The 24,400-nt window shown below is 41.8% G+C and overlaps 1 protein-coding gene across 1 annotated transcript in view; it reads right to left on the bottom strand.

Moving 5' to 3' along the window:
• Positions 1–24,400, bottom strand: part of Pcsk2 (proprotein convertase subtilisin/kexin type 2) — a 281,613-nt gene that overhangs the window by 20,124 nt on the left and 237,089 nt on the right. The window contains exons 7-8 of the mRNA XM_047534334.1: positions 21,308–21,396; positions 10,517–10,692 (exon numbers count right to left, since the gene is read on the bottom strand). Of these exons, the coding sequence (XP_047390290.1) occupies positions 10,517–10,692; positions 21,308–21,396 (265 nt within the window). The remainder of the gene's footprint in view (positions 1–10,516; positions 10,693–21,307; positions 21,397–24,400) is intronic.

Raw genomic sequence — 24,400 nt, 5'->3', positions numbered from 1 at the left:
AGTCAACAAATATTTATTCAACCACTGGCTGGGAATCATCCTCAGAGTCTTGGTAAATCTATCCTACAGAAAAACTTCTCCAAAACAAGCAACTGCTCTCAGAAATCAGGGAAGAGAGGGAAATGGATCATCTTTACTGTTGTTGTGGAGGATTAGGCACTCCGAAAGACTTGGATTTGGGCTCAGTGTCAAGAAATGGCATCTTTAGAAAGTAAACCTGTTGTGAATCAGGATAAATGGTCTTTACCATGTGAATAGTAAAGAATGAGATGGACCATATGTGTAACTCTGCCTGAATCAGTATGCATATAGGTTGCTAATGAGATGAAGCAATTTTGGAAAAGGGAAATCAGGTTAAGCATTCTTACTTGGCATGGGGGCTGTGGTAGATTGATTATATCTATATCCTTTGCAATATGACTTTGCAGCACTACCCATCAAGAAGAGGGCTCTATTTCCCACTCATTGAATCCAGGCTGGCTTCCTGTCTTGATTTGACCAACAGAATATGGCAGAAATATGGAAGAAATATGACCATATCAGTTCCAGTTGTAAGTCTCAAGAAACCCTGTACATTCTGCTGTCTCTCAGAATTTGGTTGTACCATGACAATAAACCTGACTTAGCTTTCTGGTTGATGACAGACACATAGCCCAGTCAAATTCACTGCCCTACACCGACAACCAATAGCCAGCAGATATGTGAGGGAGCTGTCCTAGACCAATCAGAGTCTAGTTCACCCTTCAGCTGACGACAGATGCCATGAGAAAGGCCAATTGAGTTTAGCCGAGGCTGGTCCAGATTAGTGAAACAACCTGTATGTAGCCTCATGAGCAAAACTCAATGATTATTATTTTAAGCTACTAAATTTTGGGGACAGTTTATTATGCAGCCTAACTTACTAATACACAGAAAGAAAGTGCAGCCTCTTTCAGAGTTGTAATCACCAAAGAGTTTTGTAAGACTTGCCCAAAGTGTATTTTGTTTCCTAGGGATATTAAACTTCATTTTCCTAAGTCAGATAGAACACATGAAGCAATAATTATAAACTTACTTATAATGACTGGGTTTTAGCACCAAATGGTCCCTTAGCCTCTGGGGAAGATGTGGCAGTAGGAGAAAATCCTAATTATGGGAGCAGAAATGAGTGGGGAAGGAACATCTGTAAGAGGGTAAGAGCTGGTTAGGGGATACAGCTGTCACTCTTATGCCACACTGTCCTGTTAAAATAAGGCCCTAAGCACCAGTACTGTGTTCTAGCTTCACCTAAACAGAAGCTATACAGAAACTCAGACAAAGCAAGTATGACCCAAATTCAGATAAAAATTCAGATAGAGGATATTGGGAAAGAAACTAAGAATGACAATCATAGCAAGCACTTCTGTGGCACCTACTGTGTGCCAGACTATTCTATGAACTTTACATATGAACACATTGAATTCTCACAATAGTACCGCTTATACCGACCACACAAAGGATGGAATATTTAGGAAGAAATTCAACAACTAGAAAAAAAAGTGCTAAGTGAATACTTTGAAACTGTGTGGAGGGACATAGATGGAGAATGACCACATGGAAAGTCCACCTTCTTGGATAGAAAGACAGTATCCCTGACATGTCAATTTTCCTTATGTTGATTTATAAATTTGACATGATCCCAGCACATACATGGTCTCAATTAAGATTCAGTCAGGCAAATGTTGCTACAGTGGGTAGATGAACAGGGAATTTTACTTTGAAGAAAGTGATAAAGAAGAGTCAAAAACCCAAATGGGGCATGGGAGTTGACCCAGAGATTAGGAATTCTCTTTCTCTCTCTCCCTCCCTCTCTCTCTCTGTCTCTGTCTCTGTCTCTCTCTCTGTCTCTGTCTCTCTCTTTTTGGTGCCAGGGATTGAACCCAGATGTGGTTAAACACTGAGCCACATCCTTAGCTTCTCTTATTTTTTATTTTGAGACAAGGTCTTGCTAGGTTGCTTAATAGTTTCACTAAGTTGCTGAGTCTTAGTACAACACTGAGTTGCAATGTCTTAGTACAACACTTTCAGAGGCTGTGAACCTGTGATTCTCCTGCCTTAGCCTCCCGAGCTGCTGGGATAGAACTTGTTAAGATCTGGTAACTGGAAGGAGGAAAGTAGATGGCTGGCCTGAGCCTGCCCTGTGGAGGAGTTGGGGGCCTGCAGAGGGTGGGGCACCTGTGGTTGCCAGTGCATGGAATGGCAGGCAGACCTGGCTGTGCTGTTTTTATTGGATCTGTCTCCCCTTTCGCTCCTCTTCCACCTTCTGTTTTTCCCAAGAAGGCAAGTGCACTTTAATGAAATGAGATATTCTGTGACTCCATTTTGAATCAGTCTTTTAGAACTGGATTAGTGTTTCTCAAATCTTTCCCATATGAAAACTTTTCATGTAGGCACAATTTTTTTTTTTCTTTCTTGTGACTCTGGTGGTTGGGCCCAGGGCCTAGTGCATGTTCATCTGACACTAATAAATATGGTATGTAGCTACTGTGCTTTCTAACCAGGGCAATTTTTGCTCCAGGGGGCACTGTTGGAGATCTTTTTGGTCATCACAATTGTCTGTGTGTGTGTACACATGCGTGCATGCACTACCAGAATCTAGTGGGTAGAGACCAGGGATGCTACTAAACCATTCCAATGCATAGGACAGCAGCCCCAACCCACAACAAGAATTATCCTGCCCCAAATGTCAACAGTGCCTAGGTGGAGAAGTTCTGCTTGCTTTAATCTAATGGCAAAGGGCATTAGATTAGGAGTCTGAACTTGCTGATGTCACCCAAAGCAACTTCTCAGAAAGTCAAAACTTCTTAAAGTTTCATGCAGATTTTGAGTTTTGTTCTTGCTAGAAAAAGAATATTACAAATTGCTTACTATCAGGTAAGGTGAAGTTCTAGCTAGAGTCTGGTTCTGTGGTCCTCTGTGCCCCCAGCACAATCATTATATTTACCCAGGAGGTGAGAATCCCATTTTAAGAAGCTCAGGTGAGCCGTCCCTCCATCCTCACCGATGGGTATTGATCTAGTTAATGACTAGACCAGGCCCTGTGGCCCAGTGGAGTCTAGATGTGCACATACCTGGTAAGGCAAGCCTGGGAGGAGCTTGCCTTTCCCTAAATACTCAGTTAGAGTAAAATTTATTTTCTGGCCATCCAATGTCTTAGTACAACACTGAAATGCTTTAAAAAAAGTTACTGTAGCCAGACCTGGTGGCAAATGCCTGTAATCCCAGTGGCTGGGGAGGCTAAGACAGGAGGATCATGAGTTCAAAGTCAGTCTCAGTAAAACCAAGGCTCACTAAGCAACTCAGTGAGACCCTGTCTCTAAATAAAATACAAAATAGGGCTGGGGATGTGGTTCAGTGGTTAAGTGCCCCTGAATTTAATCCCTGGTACAAAAAAAAATTATTGTATTTTTTATTATTTCATAATATTCATTATTAGAATCATTAGAATATATAGACTATGAAGAAGAAAAAAATCCTTTATGCTCTTTCATGAATAAATGATCCCTGGTGCTGTTCTGTGGATTCTTTGTATATAAATGCAAAGCCTAAGAAAAAAACTGAAAATAAAATTTGGGTCATAAAACATATCCACTTTCTTAGTCTGCTTACAATGTGTTTCTTACTTACTACTATATAATTAACATTTCCTCATGTGGTTAATACTCTTATACACCACAGTATTTTATCAGTCATATTAAATAGTCGATCTAGTTTGTTTGCTTCTTTTCTTAGATATACATAGGTTTTATTACTTTTCAATCTTCTTTATATATAAAGCAAACATAACTTTATATATGTCATTTTATATCTGTTTACTTCCTCAGGCAAAGTTTCTAAAGGAGGGAATTTTGGATGAAAAGGAATGAAGATTTGAAGATTTTTTGATCCATGTTGCTACAGTATCACTCTTAACAAAGATTGTTAAAATTTGTATTTTCATCATGAGTGCATAAGAACTTCATATGCATTTCACCTGGGTGAGAATTTATGTTTTTAAAAAATATCTTTATAAAATAATTTTATGTTTTAAAAAAATAATTTTACCAATTTGATGCACAAAAATGGTACCTCATTGTTTTGAGTTGTATAGAAACTCAACTACAGGTTGAGTTTGTCTTTTTGTATCTCTACTTCTCACTTGTATTCTTGCCTTGTAAATAACTTAGCAAAGCCCCAGGCCCTCAAAGGTAAAATCCTTTGTCCATTTCTTCTTTGTGACATTCTTCTTTTTATTAACTTGTAAGAGCTCTTGAAACAGACACCTCGCCAAATATACAGAGGGCAAATAAGCCTATGAAAAGATGCTCCACATTTTATGTAATGGGGGAAATGCAAATGAAAACAAGGAGCTACCCTTATACATCCATGAGGGACCAAAATCCAGAGTGCTGAGGGCACCACATGCTGGTGAGTAGGAGGAGCAGCAGAAGCTCTGGTTCTTTGCTCCGGGGAACTCGCCAGAGCACAATTTCTTTGGAAGACTGTTGCAGTTCTTAGAAAACCAAATATCCTCTTACCACGGACTCAGGGTTGTGCTCTTTGGTATTTACTTAAGAGAGTTGCAAATTTATGCCCATACAGAACCTGCATCTCCATGTTTATAGCAGCAGCCTCATTCAGAACTGTCAAAAATTGAAAGCAGCCAAGATGCCCTCTGTAGGTGAAGGGATGTAGTGTCTGTAGTGGTGGTACATACAGACATTGGGATATTATTCAGTGCTACAGAGAAATGATCTATCAGACCATGAAAAGACACAGAGGAAATGTAGATGCATATCACCAAGTGCAAGTGGAAGAAGCTGATCTGAAAACATTGCATACTGCAGAAGTCCAACCTGGACAATTTTCCATGTCTCAGGAAAGATCCTCTGAGATCCATCAGCCTTTCCTTCCATTTCTCTTTATACCAGAAGTGAAAGAAAGAATTGTAATGGCATACCACATCAGAGGCTGAGCTGCAGATTCCATGCTATGGGCTTCCTGCTTAGCGGTGAACCTTTGTCTGGCTGCAAAGCATAAATCAGGGCTCATGGAGTACTCCCTAGAGCTCCTTGGCAGGAGGCATTTATCGCCTGACAGAGGCCCCAGCACCCGCTGCCACGGTGTCCGACCCATGCTCTGATTAAATTTCAGCGTGCGGCGAGGCCCACGCCTGATTAATCACTGTCTCCCCAGGCAGCCCTCTGCCCCTCCTTCCTGGATGGTGGCTCTCAACTGAAAGTAGTCCTCTCCATACATTCCATCCTAAAGACCTGGGATCTTGACCCCTCTGCAATCCCTCAGGGAATAAACAGTGAATGCTCCGTTCATCTGCATCTTAGAGAATTTATTGTAGCCTTGTCTTTAAATATTCCTAAGATATTCCCTCTAATAGTGACCCTGAAAAGTGATTAATAAGGGGTTGGAGTGAAGCCATCGAAGCCAGCCAAAGATGTGCCAGGGTTGCCCTGGGTGATTGCATTTCCTCCAGAGGTGGGAAGAACTGCATGAATCAATTTTCACCTTCCAGGCTCCCCAGTGTTGTCTGAGTTCCCTTCTTTTGCCAGAGCAAAATAAGTTGCTGCAGAATAAGATGCTGGGTCACACAATGGCTTCTCTTTGCAGCTCTTTACAAGGGCTGCATCCTTTACCTGAGCAGTAAACACATCATCTGGCGTGTGCTTTATTTTTCTGGAGAGTTATTTTGTCTCAGATTAGGTTTTGCTCAAACTGCACTCTGGTATTGAGCAGATGGCAGTGGGTGTTGGTCCATAGATAGCCCTTGGACATTAGAACCTCTTGGGCCTGGGAATTTCCTAATGTCAGCATATGCAACTCTTAGTCTTAAGGCTTCATCCCAAGAGGCTGAAGCCTGCTCCCATACATCTGACCTCTTGCTGCAAATCCTGGAGCATTTCTACCCCTTGAGAACCAAACTTACTCAGGTGTATCCCAGTACCCTTGCCATAGGGTGCTTCACTGTGCACCCTACGTGATTTTCCAGTTGTCCATGGTTCTAGTTGCTCATGGTTGTGGCTGGTGGGATTATACAGTCTGAATTGACCTCTTCTGTTTTTTTTAAAAATTTTTTTATCATACCTCCCTGTTTACTTCTGGTATTCCCTTTACCTTCCAAATAATTGGCTTGAACTCAAATCTTGTCTCAGGGTCTGCTGCTGGGAGATTCCAAACTAAGACAGATGTGAACTATTGGACCATCTCATAATTCTGAGGTCTCTGTCACCCACGTCTCATCTATAACGTGAAAAATGCTTTCACTGTGAAACCAACATGTAGACTACACAAAGAGAAAAAGATTGAAACAAAGGGGAAAAGGTTTCCTTCTTTCCTTCCTTCTTGTCTGCTCCTTGTTGCCTCCCTCAAGTATTTATTGAGAAAACTTAGGAGATGGAAATTCAGATCTCCAAATAGCCCAGTAGGTTATGTTTATGTGTGAAGTGGGTGTCAGACAACTGGGAATGATGGGGCAAACATGTGATCTGGGAAAGGTCTCTTATCCTCCTCTTTCCCCCTCTCTTCCTTTTTATTGTTATTCTATTGATCAAACAGAAAATATGTGCAGGATGCTAAGATTAAAAAACAAACCTAAGAATGAAACCTAAGAATTACCTGTTGTGAAAGGTAATTATCAGACTTCATGTTTAGGAGGGTACCACTTTTGAGAGGTGGATTTTTCTTTAGTGTAGATGAAGCAACTGAAATAACCAGAAGGAAATCTTTGCCAGTGTCTGATACTGTCACTCACAAAATTCCATAATACTGTCCAAAAACTGTCACTTCAAAGCAAGGAAAGAATCATTCCTATAGTTTGGGGAAAAGTCAAATGAGAAAGTATGTATTTTTCATCATATTTGCTTTACTTTCTAAAATATTTACTCATCTGAAGATAAGTGGTAACAATTTTTCTCTTAAGTTTTGGTATGTTTGACGTGTTTTGCGGAACAATCACATTGAAAAGGCCTTTTTAGTTGCAGCTAGGGAGGCTACAAATGGAGCAGAGAGAGGTGCTCAGCCCTGTGATGGGATGGGAAAGTTTGGAAACTGGTGGAAAATGATAGCAGCCAACCAGGATACTCTGCACTGGGTACCATATGCATTATTAATGTGAACAGAGGCCACACATTACCTGCTAGCCTGATTCTCTCTTACCGTTTTGGGTGACAAAAATGCCTCTCAGTGAAAATCCATGTCTACTGGACTTTCAAGGACTCTTTCCCATTCCTAAATGAGTTTCTATAATCCTTGTATTGAAAGCCCAAGTGTTGACTCTCATAAAAAGTGAGGTCATGACTTATTTAGAAAAGTTGTCCTCCACAGTGTTGGGGTAACTTGTGACTCTTGTTGGAAAACTTGCTATTTTGGGGAAAAAGAAGTCTTATAGGGTTTCAGGTGTTTTTTGTCCAAGTTTTCCCCTTTCCAAAGGGAATTTCTAATCTCTTGAAGGCAAGGCTGGACTTTGCTTGTAGGGAGAATACGTGACCATGAAAATGCTATAATTTAAGGAAAACCAGGGGTGTGGTTAACAACTAGGTCTCTGAAGGGGACATAAAGGATCTTTATTTGTGGTGCTTGCCAATTTCCACGTACAATTCCAAGCCTCCACTCTGAGGTCAGTAAGAGCCGATTCCAGCATGGTGCCTTGCCCCTAATTCAGGAATACGTCTCTCTCTCTTAGGATTGTATCATGAATTTTTTTTTTTTTTTTGCATGCTTACTCCTTTGAGGTAACTGTGTTAGAGAATGGAGGAAGGAGACCTCATGAGGTCTCAAGGGAGAAAGAAAAAAAAACTGTCATGGGATCAACTATCAACCATCTTGGTTATAGAAGAGAAATCCAGGTGACATCAAGGTGACCTTGAATAGTGACCAGGTCATTTCCTCACTGCTAGAATCTGGCCACATTTCTTTCTTGACTGTCCATTGAAATAAGTGTTTATTAGTTTTCTTTAGTCTTCTAAAGAAAACTTCTAGGGATGCTGTGGTAAGTACAACTTGGGTCACAGAGATAGTAGAAATTAGTTGCCTAGTGGTTCTGAAGTTGGAAGTCTAACATTAAAGTGTTAGCAGGTTGGTTCCTTCTGAGTGCTGCAAAAAAGAATCTATTCCCTGACCTTCCCTTGGTTTCTGATGCTTTTCTGGCAATCTTTGGCATTTGTTGGCTTGTAGATGCTCCACTCAGGTTCTGCCTTTATCTGCACATGACATTCTCCCTAAGTACATGTCTGTGTCCAAATTCCACCATTTTCTTTAAAAAATAAGGATGCCTGTAATACTGGATTAAGATACCAATAATGTTGGATAAAGGTACCAGTTGAATTGGATCATACTCCAGTGTGATCTCATCTTAACTAGTTACATCTGTTTCCAAAGAAGGTCACATTCCAAGGTGCTGGGGGTTAAGACTTCAATGTGTAAATATTGGGGTACACAATTCAACCCCATAACTGAAGGGGAGCATATGGTCTTACATCTCTGTTCAGACCTTTGGAATAATTCACCAGCACAGCAGAAATTTCCCCATCAGAGGGCTGCAAGGGTGGTGTGAATACAGATGACCACCATCTGATGCTATCCAAGAGTAGAAAAGAAAAAGGGGGTGTTGGAAACCTTCTGACTGTCCTGTGACTTCAAGTTCTGAGCCTTGCCAACAGAACCATGTTTCTTAGCTTCGAGCCTAGTCTAGGAAGGAAGTGGCCCTAAGTGAGGGCCAAAATTTCCCTGAATCCATTGGGGGCAGGTAGCAGAGGTTGAGGCTGATGGGTCGTAATGAACGAGGTTGCGGAGGGGCCGAGTCTAGGTGGAACTACCACCTGAACAGAAGCCTCAAGGAAGAAAAAATGGCGTGGAGGATGGGAGGCACAGAGCCAGAGAGAAACAGACGGGTGAGAGTGGCCCAGCCCCATGACAGCAGAGTCGAATCTCCACACAGCTCTGTGGCTAGCAACCTGAGCCACTTTGGATCCAGAAGGTTCAACTCATCCCACGTGGTTTGAGGACCTGCCCAGATTATCCTGCTGCCCTCATCCCTCCTTGAGCACCCTTATAAGAAACCCCTGCAGCTGATCTACCTGGGCCCTGTCCCTGCAACACAGAGACAAACCAGAACACAGGGCTTAGACCCCAAACCATACATCTAACACATCATGTTGATGAGGAAATATGGCGACATTACTTCCAGAAGAAGGCATTGCCTCTTCTGCCCCTTTGTGGGTTATTTTAGGGTCTCAGTATCTAAGGGTTATAGGATATGGATCCTAAAGTTTGCTTAGAGCAATACCTCTCAGACTTTAATACCAATGTTCAGAAGCAAAGTCAGGTGCATGGGAGGGGAGGGGCCGATGCTGCATTCCTCACACTCTCACCAGGACCAGAGGCTGCACTCTGAGCTTAGCACATCAAAACATCTTGCAAGGACATGGAATCTAGTAACTAATGCTCAGGTCACAAGTCTTGTGGCACCTTAGACCCCAGGAATTATAGAACAGATATAAGACATCCCTAACGTGTCTGGTTAGAATTCCTGACCCATTGGATCCACAAGCCTACAATCGCTGTGTTCATGCCATGAAGTTTTGGGGTGGTTGGTTAAGTGTCAGCAGTGACCGGGACAGACACTTAGCATCTGCCGGGCATTTCCCAGCACTATGCTCTTGCATATTTATCTCATTTACACCTCCCAAGGATCCCAATCCTGATCCCACAAGGGACTCCACATAATGACCATTTTACAGGTAAGAAAGTGGGCTCAGCCAGGTTAGATCAGTTGCTAATAGGTGCTTCCGTGCTGAGTGTTGGAGTGGGGACTTGACTCCAGGAGTACTGGGCTAGTGTCCTGCTTGGGTGACTCCTGTCCTGAGGTCTCAGAGACGGAGCCTCCTGCCCCTTATTATGCAGTTGTTGCCCCATGTCTCCTGGCTGCCCTCCTCCTGGGGCTCTGCCTTTGCCCCTTCTTTGCACTGCCCATTCCTGGGCTAATATCAGGAATCCATGGCTGTAAAATTCACTGCTCAGATTTGCTGCCATGGGTGCATATCATGGAGGCTGCTGCCCCCTGGACCCACCAGAGACACTACTTCTGGTGGGCTGTGTCCAACTACTGAGTGTGGAGGCCCCTTCCTGCCTGGGATGGGGAACTTTGGCATGAGGACCGCCTGTTGGTCAGCAGAACCTCCTTAGTGCAGGGCTGCCGTCTGAGACACTTCCTCTCCCCTTCCCTTGGCCCTTCACAGGGATCAGGTCACACCAGAGTCTGAAGCCTCCTGGTCTCTCCCACCCCTCCCCCACTCTGTCCTTCACAGTGTCCTCTCCAGGAAATCTCCTGTATCACCAAACCTGTTTTGGTGTCCCTTTCTCACAGGGCCTGACCCGACACACAGGGTAACAGCCCCTCTCTGCCCCCTGCCCTGCCTCCTCATCTGCTGTCTTGTCACCACTGCCTCACCATCACCCTCCCCCTTTTGTGTGACCTGAGGCCTCGTAGTGGCAGGGACGTCTTTACCTTGTTCACACCATCGGCCATGGCCTGAAGCGTGAGTTCTCGGGGCCCATCCACCGTCTTCCCGTTGTCTGTGGGGCCCCAGCTGGCGCTGTAGATGTCAATCAGCTGTGGCATGTGGCTGATGGAGGAGGCCTCGATGATGTCCGTCATAAATGGCTGGTCCAACATCCGGATACCTGTGGACAGGTGTGGGCAGAGAGAACGTTGGGCTTTGGTATCCCAGTTCTCAGGGGACATGGGATGGAGAAAAGCTTGGGTTCTGGGTATGGTTGGAAGAACTGGTGACCCTTGGTAACCTGGGGAACACTGTGGAGTCCAAGGATCAAGAAGAATGTGCAGATGGTCCCAGGTTCCTCTTTGGACCTCACTCATACCTTTCCTTACTTACCAGTTGAGGAAAATTTTATTCCCTTAATAAAATTTCCTGGAATCCCTAATGGAGAGCAACCATATTCATTGATGAGATTCCTTAATAAGCCTGTTTCCAAGTGGAGCTCAGCCTTCAGCAACTGGGTGTTGACTGGGACCAAGATTCAAAGGATATAAAGCAACTGTGCATGATAGGTGTGGGAGGGGATTGATATTTGATATTTAAGGAGAAATTCCAGAAGGAAGAGGGAAAGGGGCAGAGGGAAGGTCAGGGGCAATACCAGGGTGGGATTAGGAAAGAGAAGGATATTGGTAAAGACAGAAATCACCAAAGAGGGATATTGGGAAGGACAGAAATGTTGAGTGGGCTATTTTAAATTGGGTTGTTAATGGGATGTATGGTATAACCCTCTTTTTTCTCTCCTCCATGGCATTTGGTAAAGTATTTGTTAACTCCCTGAAACATTATAGGAGTGTCTTTTTTTTTTTTTAAATTTGATTTGTTCTTTTTAATTACACATGACAGTAGGATCTTTTTGACACATGGAGTATATCTTATTCTAATTAGGATCCCAGTCTTGTGGATGTACTTGATGTAGAGAGTCACGGTAGTATATTCATATATGAACATAGGAAAGTTATGTCAGATTCATTCCACTGTCTTTCCTCTTCCTATCCCCTTCCCTTCCCTTTATTCCGCTTTGTCTAATCCACTGAACTTCTATTCTTCTCTTTTATGTGTTAGCACCCACATATCAGAGAGAACATCTGGCCTTTGGTTTTTTTCAGATTGGCTTATTTCTCTTAGTATGATAGTCTCCAGTTCCATCCATTTACTGACAAATTTAGTCATTCTTTTTTATGGCTGAGTAATATTCCATTGTGTATATATACCACATTTTCTTTATTCATTCATCTATTGATGGGAACTTAGGTTGGTTCTAAAGTTTAGCTATTGTGAATTGATCTGCTATAAACATTGATGCAGTTGCATCACTGTAGTATGCTGATTCTAAATCCTTTGGGTATATATCAAGGAGTGGAATGACTGGGTTAAATGGTGTTCCATTCCTAGTTTTTTTTCAGGAATCTCCATACTGCTTTAGGAGTGACTTATTGCTGGGAAGTTGAAAAGGATCAGGATCTGTAGTCCAGGATTACGTGGGGTAAACATGAGCTGTGCACAGGGACAAGGCAGAAAGGGGTGAGGGCCATCTTCACTTCAGTTGCAACCATGATTCATATGATCTTCTGGTCATCTACAAAAGATCCCTTTCAGGGTTAACTCACTAGTATTAATGAAAGGACCTTCTGATTTTCCATCACTACCCTCAGAATGTTGCTGATTGGAGCCATATTGCTCTCTACAGAGCTTTGTTGCCTGAGGATGTGTCAGTTGACCCACAATTCTGTGTCAAGGAGCCTTGAGTGTTGTGAAGCTGACCTATGTCTTTCTACTCATGGGGATGGCTATGGTTTGAACGTGCCCCCTGAAGGTTCATGTTCTGGAAACTTGCTACCCAGTGTGGTGATGTGAGAGGTGATGGAACCTTTAAGAGGTGGGGCCTAAAGGAAGGTAATTAGGTCATGGAGGGCTCTGCTCTTGGAAGGGATTAATGTGATTCTTGCTGGATGCTAGTTGATTCCCATGAGAGCAAGCTGTTAAACAAAGAGCAACACTGGACCTGACCTATTCTCAGGCTTCCTATCTCACCATGTGGTCACCCTTGCATACACTTCTGCATGATTTTATCACCACCAGAGGCTGAATTGATGGGGTTGCCTGATCTTTTCCTTTAACCTTCAAAATTGTGAGCTAAACAAGTCTCTTTCCTTTATACATTATCCAGCCTTAGGTATTTTGTGATAGCAACAGAAAATGGACTATAGATTATAGAATGAAGGGGCTAGTCTGAATATAACCAAAATCTGGAACCTGATATTTTTACTCAAGGACATACTTTTTCAAACATCACTCTCTAGCATAGTATGCAAATCAACTTAAATAAGGGTCACTCAATTTCTTCCAGGTTATGAGAAGTTGATATAAAATTGCTTTCCTCCTTAAGGGCTTACTACTTTTATAGACAGAGACTGAGGGTCCCTGTTTCCTTCTCAGTAAGGGAATACCTGCTGTTCTTGGATTGCAATTTTCCTCAGTGCACTTTAAACCCCTCTACTACTATTGCTTATTTAAATGTTTCATATACCATCAGTCAGCAAGGTCTTTGAGTGCAGGGGATGCATTTATTTTGTTCACTTCTATGTCCCTGGGGATCAACATGATGCTTGGTATTTACCTTAACCTTGACAAATATTTGGTGAATAAATGGTGTTATTACTTTATGTAGTTGATTTTCTCCCCTGTAGAAATAACAGGCTCAGAAGAACAAATAATAACAGGTCCAAATTGTTCATCTTCTACCATTAACCCATAATAAGTCAGGTCAACATTTCTTTCAAGAAACATCCAATGAGTTCACATCCTTTTGTTTGGAGGAAGCTTATCTAGAATAAACCTAGTCTTGATTTGAAACTTTTTTTTGAAATTAAGTTTTACAGTTCATTTTATAAGGAGATAGGAAGTTTAAAACTCTACCTTTTGCTTAGGATCCATTTCTATTTCATTTATTGAAAAAAATGAATGCGAATAAGATGACCAGTGGGTCACAGAATAAACTGAAGAGTTCAACTTTCCTGCAAAGCCATGCTCACTCTGTTGGGAGTGGGGATAAACACAGAGAGGACAGGATTCCCTTGCCAGGACAGAGAATGCTCACATGCTCTTGAACTTGCCCAGTGCCCAAAATGACCAGGACGGACCAGCTCACCTCCATGAAAAGGTGAGCGAAATGTTACACTGACCAAAGTCGGCTCGGCTGTCCCACCAGCTAACCCATGAAGCCCTGGATTTTGTCAGAGTCAGCATGGTGCATCCAGCTGCACCCTGCAAGCTCCTTTTCGTGGCTCTTGTCCCTCGGCCTCTGTCCCTTGGCCTCTACCCCTCGTCGGCCCCTTCATGCTGCACAAAAACATAGGAGCTGATGCATATTAATTTTCTGACTGCTTTAGCATTAAAGGAGGCAGAGGTTAGACTGGGAGACAGGCTCATTCATATTCTGGGGCCAGGTGCCTGACATTTCTTTTAATCGTGTGAAGCTCAGGAGGAATGAGGCATGCATTAATTGAATGAGATACGGTATTAATTTTGTAACCGATTGCACTATCAGCAGCCAGGATAGAGACTCAGGGTGACCTGAGAACTTTGAGGGAGGGCCTCTCCTCTGCCCCTGGTTGCTCTAGGAGTTATGGGGTGTGGGATGGAGAGGGAGAGAAAGAGAGAGATGTCAAAGGAGCTAGGAGTCAGTGTCTCCACATCTGGAAAATGCTTTACTGGCTGGTGTGACTTGTTGGGGGAGAAAAGACACAGACTGCCCATCAGGCATGTCTATCCCACCCCGACGGCCAGGGAGACCTGCACGGTACATTAATGACCAGAGGTAACTCTTTGTCCCTCTTCCATTAATTTAGAGGCCTTACCCACCTTCTTACTCAGCTTGTACCATGGCTGGCCCTGAGGCCTGGAGTGCCGTGTGGCCCCTTGGATTTGAGCTGCATCCTCTCTGCTCTGCTTCTGTTACAAAGGGTATATTTGTACCCAATACCAGTGCATGCTACACCTGCCCACAACCTCAGAGCTGATAATTGCCACCTTGTGTGCTCATGAAGATTAGACCTGAAGGCTAAGGAGCAAATGCCTGCTCATTTGGGTTTTAGGATCTGAAAACTCATTAATCACTGTGCTTACAGTGATTTTTATTGGGTTTATTTAAAAACTCAGATTAAAAAGATGTGTGTACTTACTAAAGTATTCTGAGATTTATTGGCCAATAATAATATGATAATAGTATATGAAAGCAATCCATTGTTGTTAGAGAAATTCTGGGGTATTTTGACAGTGATTGATTGAGTGGTTTTCAAAACTTTTTAGACAATCTTTTCAAAAATTATTTCTTATTTTTAAATTGACCCATAAAGGTTGAATATATTCGTGAGGTACTTGTAATATTCAAATCAGGATAAGCGTATCTACCTCATCAAATATTTATCACTTCTTTGTGGTTAAAATGTTGATAGAAAGTGATCTCATCTATCTCATGTCATTGATTTTTAAGCTTTTAATCAATGAAAACATTGACTGAAAACTTAAAACCAGAGTTTTTAAGCTCTGGTTTAAAAAGGTAACCAGGGCTGGGTCTGCCTTGAGGGTCTCTGCAGAAGCCCAGGATGGTGTTAAATTAGCTATAGAGTCCCTCTCTCAAGTGGTTTGCTGTCCCTTGAGACTCAGTTACTCTGTCATCTTGCTTTATTCTGTTCACTGTGCAAACCATTCTCTGATATCATCTTGCATATTTGCTGCCAATGTCACCTAGTCTGTGAACTGGTATGAGGGCAGGTGCCTGGTCTCGGGCTCACCATGTATTCCATTATTGAGAACAGGAAGCCTCCATGCTAATGGTGGACTAAATAAATGGGCAGAAGACTGAAGGAAGCATCTCTCCAAAGCTTCGTGCCATCTTGAGCTTTCAGAAGTATAAGTTCAACAAACAGGCACGTGACGTTATTTGGGAAAGTTCATTATTTATATTTGTTGTACACTGATTTGGTTTTGTGAATGCTGAATGACACATTTTTAAATGTATTTTTTTCTCAATCCTTTTGATTGAAGAGGCCAAACATGGGTTTAAAAATTAAATTAAAAATTAAGAAAAGAATTATTTTATCTTCTTAGACTGTTACTTGAATAAATTCAGTTTAAGCTAAAATATTAAAATTAATCTTTTTCTTAAAAATGTATACAATTAAAGAAGTGGGTGAAGAGATGCAAGTAAACTTTTATAAAATTGTTTTGAAATTATTAAAACTTCCAGACTTCTAAGACTCTTGGGACATCCCCAGATGTTCAGGTCAACATGTTATGGAGAAGCTACTGTTCAGGATCCAAACTGCCTGGAATTCTTCCATCCCTGCTTGTGTAGTATCTAGAAGAGGTGGTAACCACCAGAAATAACTGTGTCTATGATAAGGCACCAGAAACCAAAAGAACCCTGTTTGTGTGTGTGTGTGTGTGTGTGTGTGTGTGTGTGTGTGTGTGTTACTGGGATCAAACCCAGGGGTGCTCTACCACTGAGCTAAATCCTCGTCCCTTTTTTATTTTGAGATGGGGTTCTTATTAAATTGCTAAGGATGGCCTTAACCTTGTGATCCTCCTGCCTGGGCCTCCCCAGTAGCTGGGATTATAGGATGTACCACCATGTCCAGCAAGGGAGCCCATTTTAAAAAAGGTATTTCTGAGTCACATATGCCCAAAGGCAGAATGGATTTATCAGAAGTGAGTCAGTTGCTTGTCCCTGGAGGTGTGCACTTCTAGACTGATGTAGCTACCTCAGGAGAGTGGGGAGAGTTTTTCAAACATGGGCACTGGGGTGGGGGGTGCAAAATTATCCCACAACTTACTGGAATGTAGCCTCATATTTCAATTTTGCTCCCTGTAATAAAAGAGGGGTAGTACCACATACTATATATATTTTATAGGACATACAATAATGTGCATAGAACTGTAAAGTGTTAAATGAGCAAAGGGTTTTGCATTGTGCCTGACACACAGTAAGAGTCAACAGATGTTGATCGTTGTCATCGTCCTTAGTAAGTAGTAACGCTATAATTGTTATGAAACATCAGTGGATGTTTGAATTAAGGATCTTTAGTGGTTTCAGGTCCCAATATTCCTGAGATTCTGAGGGATTAGAGGAAAAGGTGAGCCCCTGGGAAGTTGCACACTTGATTTTCAACACCTGAATGACATGTGAGGTTGGTGGAAGGTCTCGGTGCTCTGCTAGCCTAGGGCGTCCTAGGGTACTGCATAAAGGAGTCACCATTCTGACTTCACTGCTGGACCCTGAGCAGCTCTGACTAGTGTGGTTGATAGTGCTGGCCCCTAGGACATGCTCACAATGCTCTTGAGAGGGAGAGAGGAGAGGGAGGAAAAAGGTGGAGCCAGACTCCTTGGAATTAATCTGATTGGAATAAAGTAGCAACACTAAAATGATGCTGGTAGGAGGAGATGTTTTTGCTTCCTGGGTTGACATTCTGTTGGTTTTGGGTCCTTAGATCCTTCATCTCTCAACTCTGTTGACCTCATTCTTTCATTCAATGATGCATTTCTACTGCTTACTAATGGACTTATCCATGGGCTCTGCTTTCTTTTCCTCTTCCTTCCTTCCTTGTTTTCTCTTGTTCAGCAAACAGGGTTTGAGCATCTACTGTGAGCCAGACCCCGATCTAGGGGCTGAGGTGAGAGCAAACAGTATATATGGTAACTGCCCTGCCTTTGTGGAGACCATTGCCTGCAGGTGGAGAAATATTATTCAATAACTATGTACGGGATGTCAGTTCAACTGGATGAAAGACTACCTAGGGAATTAGTGAAACATTTTGGATGTGTTGGGAGGGTGTTTCCAGAGAAGAGCTGCATGTGAGTCTGAGTGGGTTAAGTGGGGAAAATCTGTCCTCAGTGTGGGCAGGTGCCTTACAATCCCTTGGGAAATCTGATACAGCAAAAACAGAGGAAAGGCAAGCTGATTTTTCTCTCTCCTGGAGCTGGGATACACTCTTCACCTGTCTTTGGACATTAGAATTCCAGGCTCTGATTTTCGGATTCCAGGAATTATACCGACAGCCCCTGGGTTGTCAGGTCTTGGACTTGGAATAAAACATGCTTGCATTATCCCAAGGTCTCTAGCTTGCTGATGACCTGTCATGACATGAGATTGCTCAACTTCCATAAGCTTGTGAGTCAAATCTCCCACATACATTCCCTCTATCTATCTATCTATCTATCATCTATTATTGGTTCTTTCTCTCTAGAAAACCCTGATTAATATAATGTGTAAGAATATATAATATCTAATAGTAGTGAGCACTGGGAAGGAAAATTTCAAAGTGCTTTTGTACCAAATTTAGATGAGGAAACTGACTAGAAGTGAAGTTGGAAGAAGCAGGGAGGGTCCCGAGAGCTGAAGGAGGAAGGGGAGGTGGCCAGGTAAAGCACAGGGGGAGGCATTCTGGGTGAGGAAAGAACATATACAATAGTCTAGGAGGAGATTAATGACTATATTTTCTAATTTCTATTTGCTAGGAGGTTTTCTCTAGATTGTATTTACCCAGAGATTGACCCATGTATATATGGTAACTTAATAGGCAATGGAGGTAATACCACCAATCACAGGGACAGGACAGATTGTTGCATGGATCATGTTGGGATCACTGGGTCACCATTTGGAGAAAAATAAAACTGGAAGCTCAGCTGGCACCACATACAAAAGTAGACTCTGATGTGAAAATTCTGGAAAAGGTATTTGCACTGACTAAAATGAATCCAGTGCTAATATTAACAACATACCAAGAATGCCTGAAAATCAACAAGAAAAAGACAGGGACCCCTTGGAAAGATGGCAAAACATGCAATGAGAAGAGATGTTCAATGTTCTTTTCACTTTTCTCCCCTCAGAGGACTCATTTTACACTTTCATTTCCATTCCTCTTTTTATTTCTGGACTAAGATTTAACAGCAGTTTAGCTTCACACACACTCTGTTTTTGAAGACAGGTTGAACAGAAACCTGAGAAGCACTTCCACAGTGTAGCAAATGCCTCGCTGACCTGCAACTGAGCATCTCTGAAACTGTCAGAGACTAGCAGTGATCTGAAGTGGCCACCAGGTGGCGCTTCAGCATTCCCCAGCTCAGCTCCTGAGAGGAAGATTCTCTGAGTTTTGCTAATTTTTAGTGAATAATTAAAAACCAGTTAACTTTTGGAATTGTTGGCTGAAATGAATAAAGTATTCCCCTAAATTTGTAAGTTTGAGGGGTCTGAAACTCTGCTTTTGTTTGCAATTTTTGAGTAAATCTGTAGTACTTCCTCAAGTAGAATTCATTTTGATTCTCCTGGGTGGGAGTTGATAGGATGTTGGATGTACTAAAATAGGGCATGGGATGGGATGAAAGCATCCCCAGCCCCTGCACAGTTAGAACCAATGTGAGTGGACACAGAAGAGCAAAGCTGGGGCAAAGGGGCGGAGAAAGAAACAAGGAGGATCATTTGCTTAAAACCTTGGTGTGGCTGGGCTTGCTTCCTGCTGCCCCTGTTCTTGGTTTCTGGAAACTCGGAGTGTTGTTGTGAGGCCTGAGCTATCCCAGGGTTTCACAGACTCTCAATTTCTGTCTCTGAAGCAACAGGCTGCACTCAGCAAGGGAAGCAGAGGCTCCTCTGACCATTAGGGTCTAGGGTCTCTTTTGCCTCAAGGCATTCTATGCTGAGTGAGTTCTACTTACTCCTAGTAAGAGGAACTTGAAGAGGTGAGGGTGTTTCTGGCCCAGGAGCCATCCCCAATCAATAGACTATGGGGGATGGTGGCTTAACCCCCAACCTTCTCACCTTGTACTGGGTGGGGGCAGTTCTGAGGGGTGTTTGCCACAGTCCCTCAGAGGGTCACCTGCAGGACTGAGTCCCTGTTGTCTGAAACCTGAGAGCTCATCCACCCACTCTTTTGGCTTCCCTTTCTTGGTTGTCTTCCTTCCTCACTTCCTCACTCTGGCCTCCTGAGATCACCTCCCAAATAAACTGATTTTACCCAAATCCTTGTCTTGGGTTTTGCTTTCAGAGAATCCAAACCAAGAGAGTAGGAGAATTAGGTACATTTTGATGAGCAGCTCAGATGTTTTCAAAGTGCAAATAAAAGAAAAAGAAAAGAAGGTGATCAGGAAAGGAACCTCATGCACTTTCAGAAAGCCACAACCTACCCCTCTTAACTTTTGCAGGCTGTTATTCTATAAATCCCTTTTTCATAAAAGTCAATCACCTTGGGTGTTCAGAGTCTTCAAAACTATTTTGAGGATAATCACAGTGAATGAGAAACTCAGGTTTGAATTTTTGCCTACAGTTCTGTCCTGTGAATAGAGAACCTACCCACCCTCAAATGCCATCCCAGGTGTGAACCTGGTTCATAAAATATTAACCAAGAGACATCTTTTCCCCTGAGCTCACGATGGCACCTGACATATTAATGCTGCATTTTGGATGCATGCAAAGTAAAAAGAGCTAAAACCTGAGGGGTAAAGCTTCCTCTCTGTACTTTCAGAAAACCTCTAGATATATTCTTTTGTGAAATTCTGTACCCAGCTCAGGCAAGACTCTCAGCAAACAGTGTTGAAAGCTGTTAATAGTGGGCTTGTGTAGGTTACATTTGCTTTATTTAGGGCCCTGGAAATGCAAGTGTCAGCACAAAGTGGTTTATGGTTCCATTAAATTGCTAAGAAAAAAAAATCAAGACAGTTGTTGTTAAAAAAAAAAAAAAAAAAAAACAAGAAAGAAAAACAAGGTTGGGTGACTCAGCCTGAATAAATTAAGAACCAATTTGATGCAAAACATGGACTAAGCAAAGAGCCAGTCCGTTGTTGTTGAAAGCTCATGAATCTCTCTCTCCTTTGCCCCTTTCTCCCCCACTTTTTTGTTTTTTATTTTGGTGTGGGTTAGGGGTGTTGGTATCACCACTCCTATTTCTTTCTTTTTTTTTTTTTAGTAGTGGAGATTGGATCCAGGGGTGCTTAACCACTGAGCCATATCCCCCAGCCCTTTTAATTTTATTTTGAGACAGGGTCTCACTAAGTTGTTTAGGGCCTTACTAAGCCCACTCCTATTTCTAAAGCTCCTGTAAAGAAGAAATTATTAAATACCCAGCCCAATGGAAGTTCATACAAGGTTTTAGGCAGAATACATCTCCTTAAAGATGAGATCCACAGTGCAAAACACTTGGAAGGGCTCTGAGTATCTTTACAAATATTTTGTGCACATCTCCTTACATCTACTGTCTGTATTTGAATCTCACTAAAATGTGATTTGACATTGACACAAAAGAGTAGTGACTGTACAAGTTCATTTATATAAAGTTCAAAAACCAGAAAAGACCAATTTTTGCTGTTAGAAATCAAGAGTGTGGTTATTCTGGGATGTATGGGTAATAACTGGGGTGGGGGTAAGAGGGTTCTGGGGTTTGGTCATGTTTTGGCTTTTGTTGGTTACACGGGTGTTGCAGTCGTGAAAATTCATGGAACTGTGTGTTTACAATCTGCTCACTTGTCTGTATTTGTCTTATGCTTCAATTAAAACATGTAAAGCATTTTTGATACTGCTGTGAATGTTAAAATTGAAAAAATTTTTTTCACTCTTGCTAAATTGATGACTCCTAGCTCTCCTGCCCTAGTGAGATCTCTTTGCTGGGCCCTGCCAGGCTGGAGACTAGAGAGTACTCTCTTCTGGGGCAGGCTGCCCAGCAAGGTGCCTGCCTTTGACAGAGCCATCTCACCTGCGACCTTGGAGTTGTATGCCACACCAACCCCACAGATATTGTTGTTGGCTGCTGCTGAGACTTCTCCTGCACATCGGGTTCCATGGCTGCAGAGAAAACAAAGACAAATTAGATACCTCTTTCAAAGAATTTAAAAAAATTAGAGCAGTTTCAGTTTTTTTACTGTATTTTTATTAGTGAATTTTATACTCTTTCCATGCCAATTCAATATTGTACTTGAAAGTTAGCCAGAGCAATCAGGCAAGAGAAGAAAATTAAAGGGATACAAATAGGAGAAGTCAAATTATCTCTGTGTGCAGGTGGTATGAATCCTATACTTAGAAGACCCAAAAAACTCCACCAGAAGATTTCTAGAGCTGATAAATAAATTCAGCAAAATAGCAGGATACAAAATCAACATGCAGAAATCAATAGCTTTTCTATATATCAATAATGAAACTATTGAAAAAGAAATCAAGGAAACAATTCCATTCACAATAGCCTTAAAAAAAAAAAAAAAAATCCTGAGAAAAAATCCCCAAAAGTATTTGGAGGAGATTTTTAAAATTCTACCAGCTGGAAACAATTGGTTTCTTTTTAAGGGTTCTGCTGGGGCTGAGCCAGCCTGTGGCCCACCCAATTTTCTGTCTGTATATCCTAACGTTCTCTTTCATCCTGCCCCTCTCTCTAGTGGCCTTCTTGACCTTGGGTTGTCTCCATCATAAAGAAGTTTCTGAGAACATTTTTAACCTTAACATTTGATCTTTACTTTAAAATTTGAAGTATCTTCCTGCGGATAACACATAGGTTTCCTTAGAAATGAAACATAATATAAAACAGGTGTGTGCTCGTTGGAACAGCTCTTGATTTTTTTGAAGTAATGGAATCGTGGGCTGGTGCTTATTTCCAAGGGTGTTTTAGTCCACAGGGGTGTAATGCTGCCTGTCCAAATGGGATAATGGTTACAGCTTCATTGAATCAGCCTCTTTTGTTATAGATTATGTATTTATATTTATACACATATTTACACATTATGTATATTTTCTGAATATGTATAATATGTAAAATCAGTAGACATGCATGCATGTACACGCCCACCAGCACACACATACAAACACATTTTCTTTCTCTCCAGGAGCTACAATAAATTTTGCCTCCACAAAGGTTACTTATTTGGTGGGCTCAAAATGTCCTTGGGAACAAGAATGAAATCTGTTTATTTCTGTGCACAGAAACCCTGTAGTCATTTGTGAAAAATTCAGGTGCCGGGAAAATTCTTATCTACTTGTCTTTCAGGTTTTTTTAAAGCACACCTGAGATTTTGGGGAAGGCACTTAGTTGTGGTGTAACTTGATGAGATAGTCTATTATAGATGTGACTTTCATAGCTACCATTCATCCCCAAACTGGAGAAAATGATGAAAAAACAGCATGGAATCTCAGACAGATCTATATGACAAAATGCAATACATGTACATTTTATTTTGATCCATATATCCTTTAAATATATATATATTTAAATACATATTTGGGCTTATATCTGGTTGTACGTTTATACTTATATATTCATATGTAATCTAAGAGCTGAAGAAATAGCTCGCCTTGGAGAAAGCTTGCCTAACATGTGCAAGGATGCCGGTTCGAATCCCCTATCCCTCAGAGGGGAGAAAAAAAAAAAAATAAAGGATACTTAAAGCTGAAGAGATAGCTCCTCTTGGAGAGCGCTCACCTAGCATATGTATTCTACATCATATATTCATCCAAATGAAGTAGGACAGAAGAGGCTGGAGACCGAGGAATTTTTAGGAAGCAGATTTATTGACTGCAGGGTTCAGAGGTGGTTCTTGACTAAGAATTCTTCCTCTGAACAAAGATCTTGGAAATTCTTTGAACTTCATACCCGGTGGAGGGGTGGCTTGGAGGTTCACATGACAAGAGCTTTCTCTTCCATCCTCTAGACCAGACACAGGTTTCACAAGTTTTTTTAATCAAGAAAACAGAGACAATGTCTTTTCGTTCAACGGGGATGCCAACTCGACTCTATTGCAACTTTTGTGTGCAAACCTGGCATTTTCAAGAAGGGAAACTACCAACTACAATATCCTTGGCAGACATCCTGCTGATCTGACAAGAGGAGAAGCTTAATTATGGAAAGGGTCTTTTGGGTGGGGGTACTTGGTCTGTGTTAGTCAGGGTTCTCTAGAGGAACAGAATCAACAGGAAGTATGATTATAAAAAGGGGATATATTAGATTAGCTTACACGACCAGAAGCTGGATAGTCCACAATGGCTGTCTGCAGCTGGAAAACTGGAAGAACCAGTAGCTGCGCAGTCCAAGAGGCAGAAGCCCCAGAACAAGAAGGATCAATAGTGCTACCCTAGTCCAAGGGCTTCTGGAAACTACCTGGAGAATCACTGACAGAGTCCGCTTTGGACGAGTGAAGAAACGAGAGTCTGATATCCTCAGACAATGGAAGCAACTATCAAGAATCTGTTCAAGAAGAGCCAAGCTTGCATCTGCACCTGCTCCTTGTTCTTCCAGTTTTCATTCCATTCTATTGGGCGGTGCTGCCCACGCTTAGGGAGGGGCTCCACTTCAGTTCCCAGCCTACATTCCAATCATTCCTAGACACGCCTTCATTGATATACCCAGAAGTCTCTTAATCATTGGCATCTCTTAATCCAATCAAGTTGGCAAATTCAAATTAGTCATTACACTTTATGTACCTGCACACATATATCGTTTTAATTTTTTCTGTTTGTTTTATTTTACTTTTTTTATTAACATAATAATTGTACATATAGAGGGGATAATGGGTGATAATTTCATACATGTATACAATGGTATGCAATATGTAATAATTGAATCAGTATTTCCTATTTCTTAAACGTTTATCACTCTGTGTGGGCAAAAAAACTCAAGGACCGTATTTGTGACTAATTGTAGAGCAGGTTATTTTAGTTTCTGGTCTGTGGAAAGTATAAAGCATTTCAATGAAGGGTTTTAATGTAGACTTTTTTTTTTTGCACCCATGCTGTTGAGTTCTCAATGTAATAGATCATGATGCTGAAAAAATGTGTCTTTTTTTAAAATAAAACTTTTATTATTCTT

This window comes from Sciurus carolinensis, chromosome 2 (assembly GCF_902686445.1).
Source record: "Sciurus carolinensis chromosome 2, mSciCar1.2, whole genome shotgun sequence".
Classification (NCBI taxonomy): Eukaryota; Metazoa; Chordata; class Mammalia; order Rodentia; family Sciuridae; genus Sciurus; species Sciurus carolinensis.
This window is presented reverse-complemented; position numbering and strand designations above follow the sequence as displayed.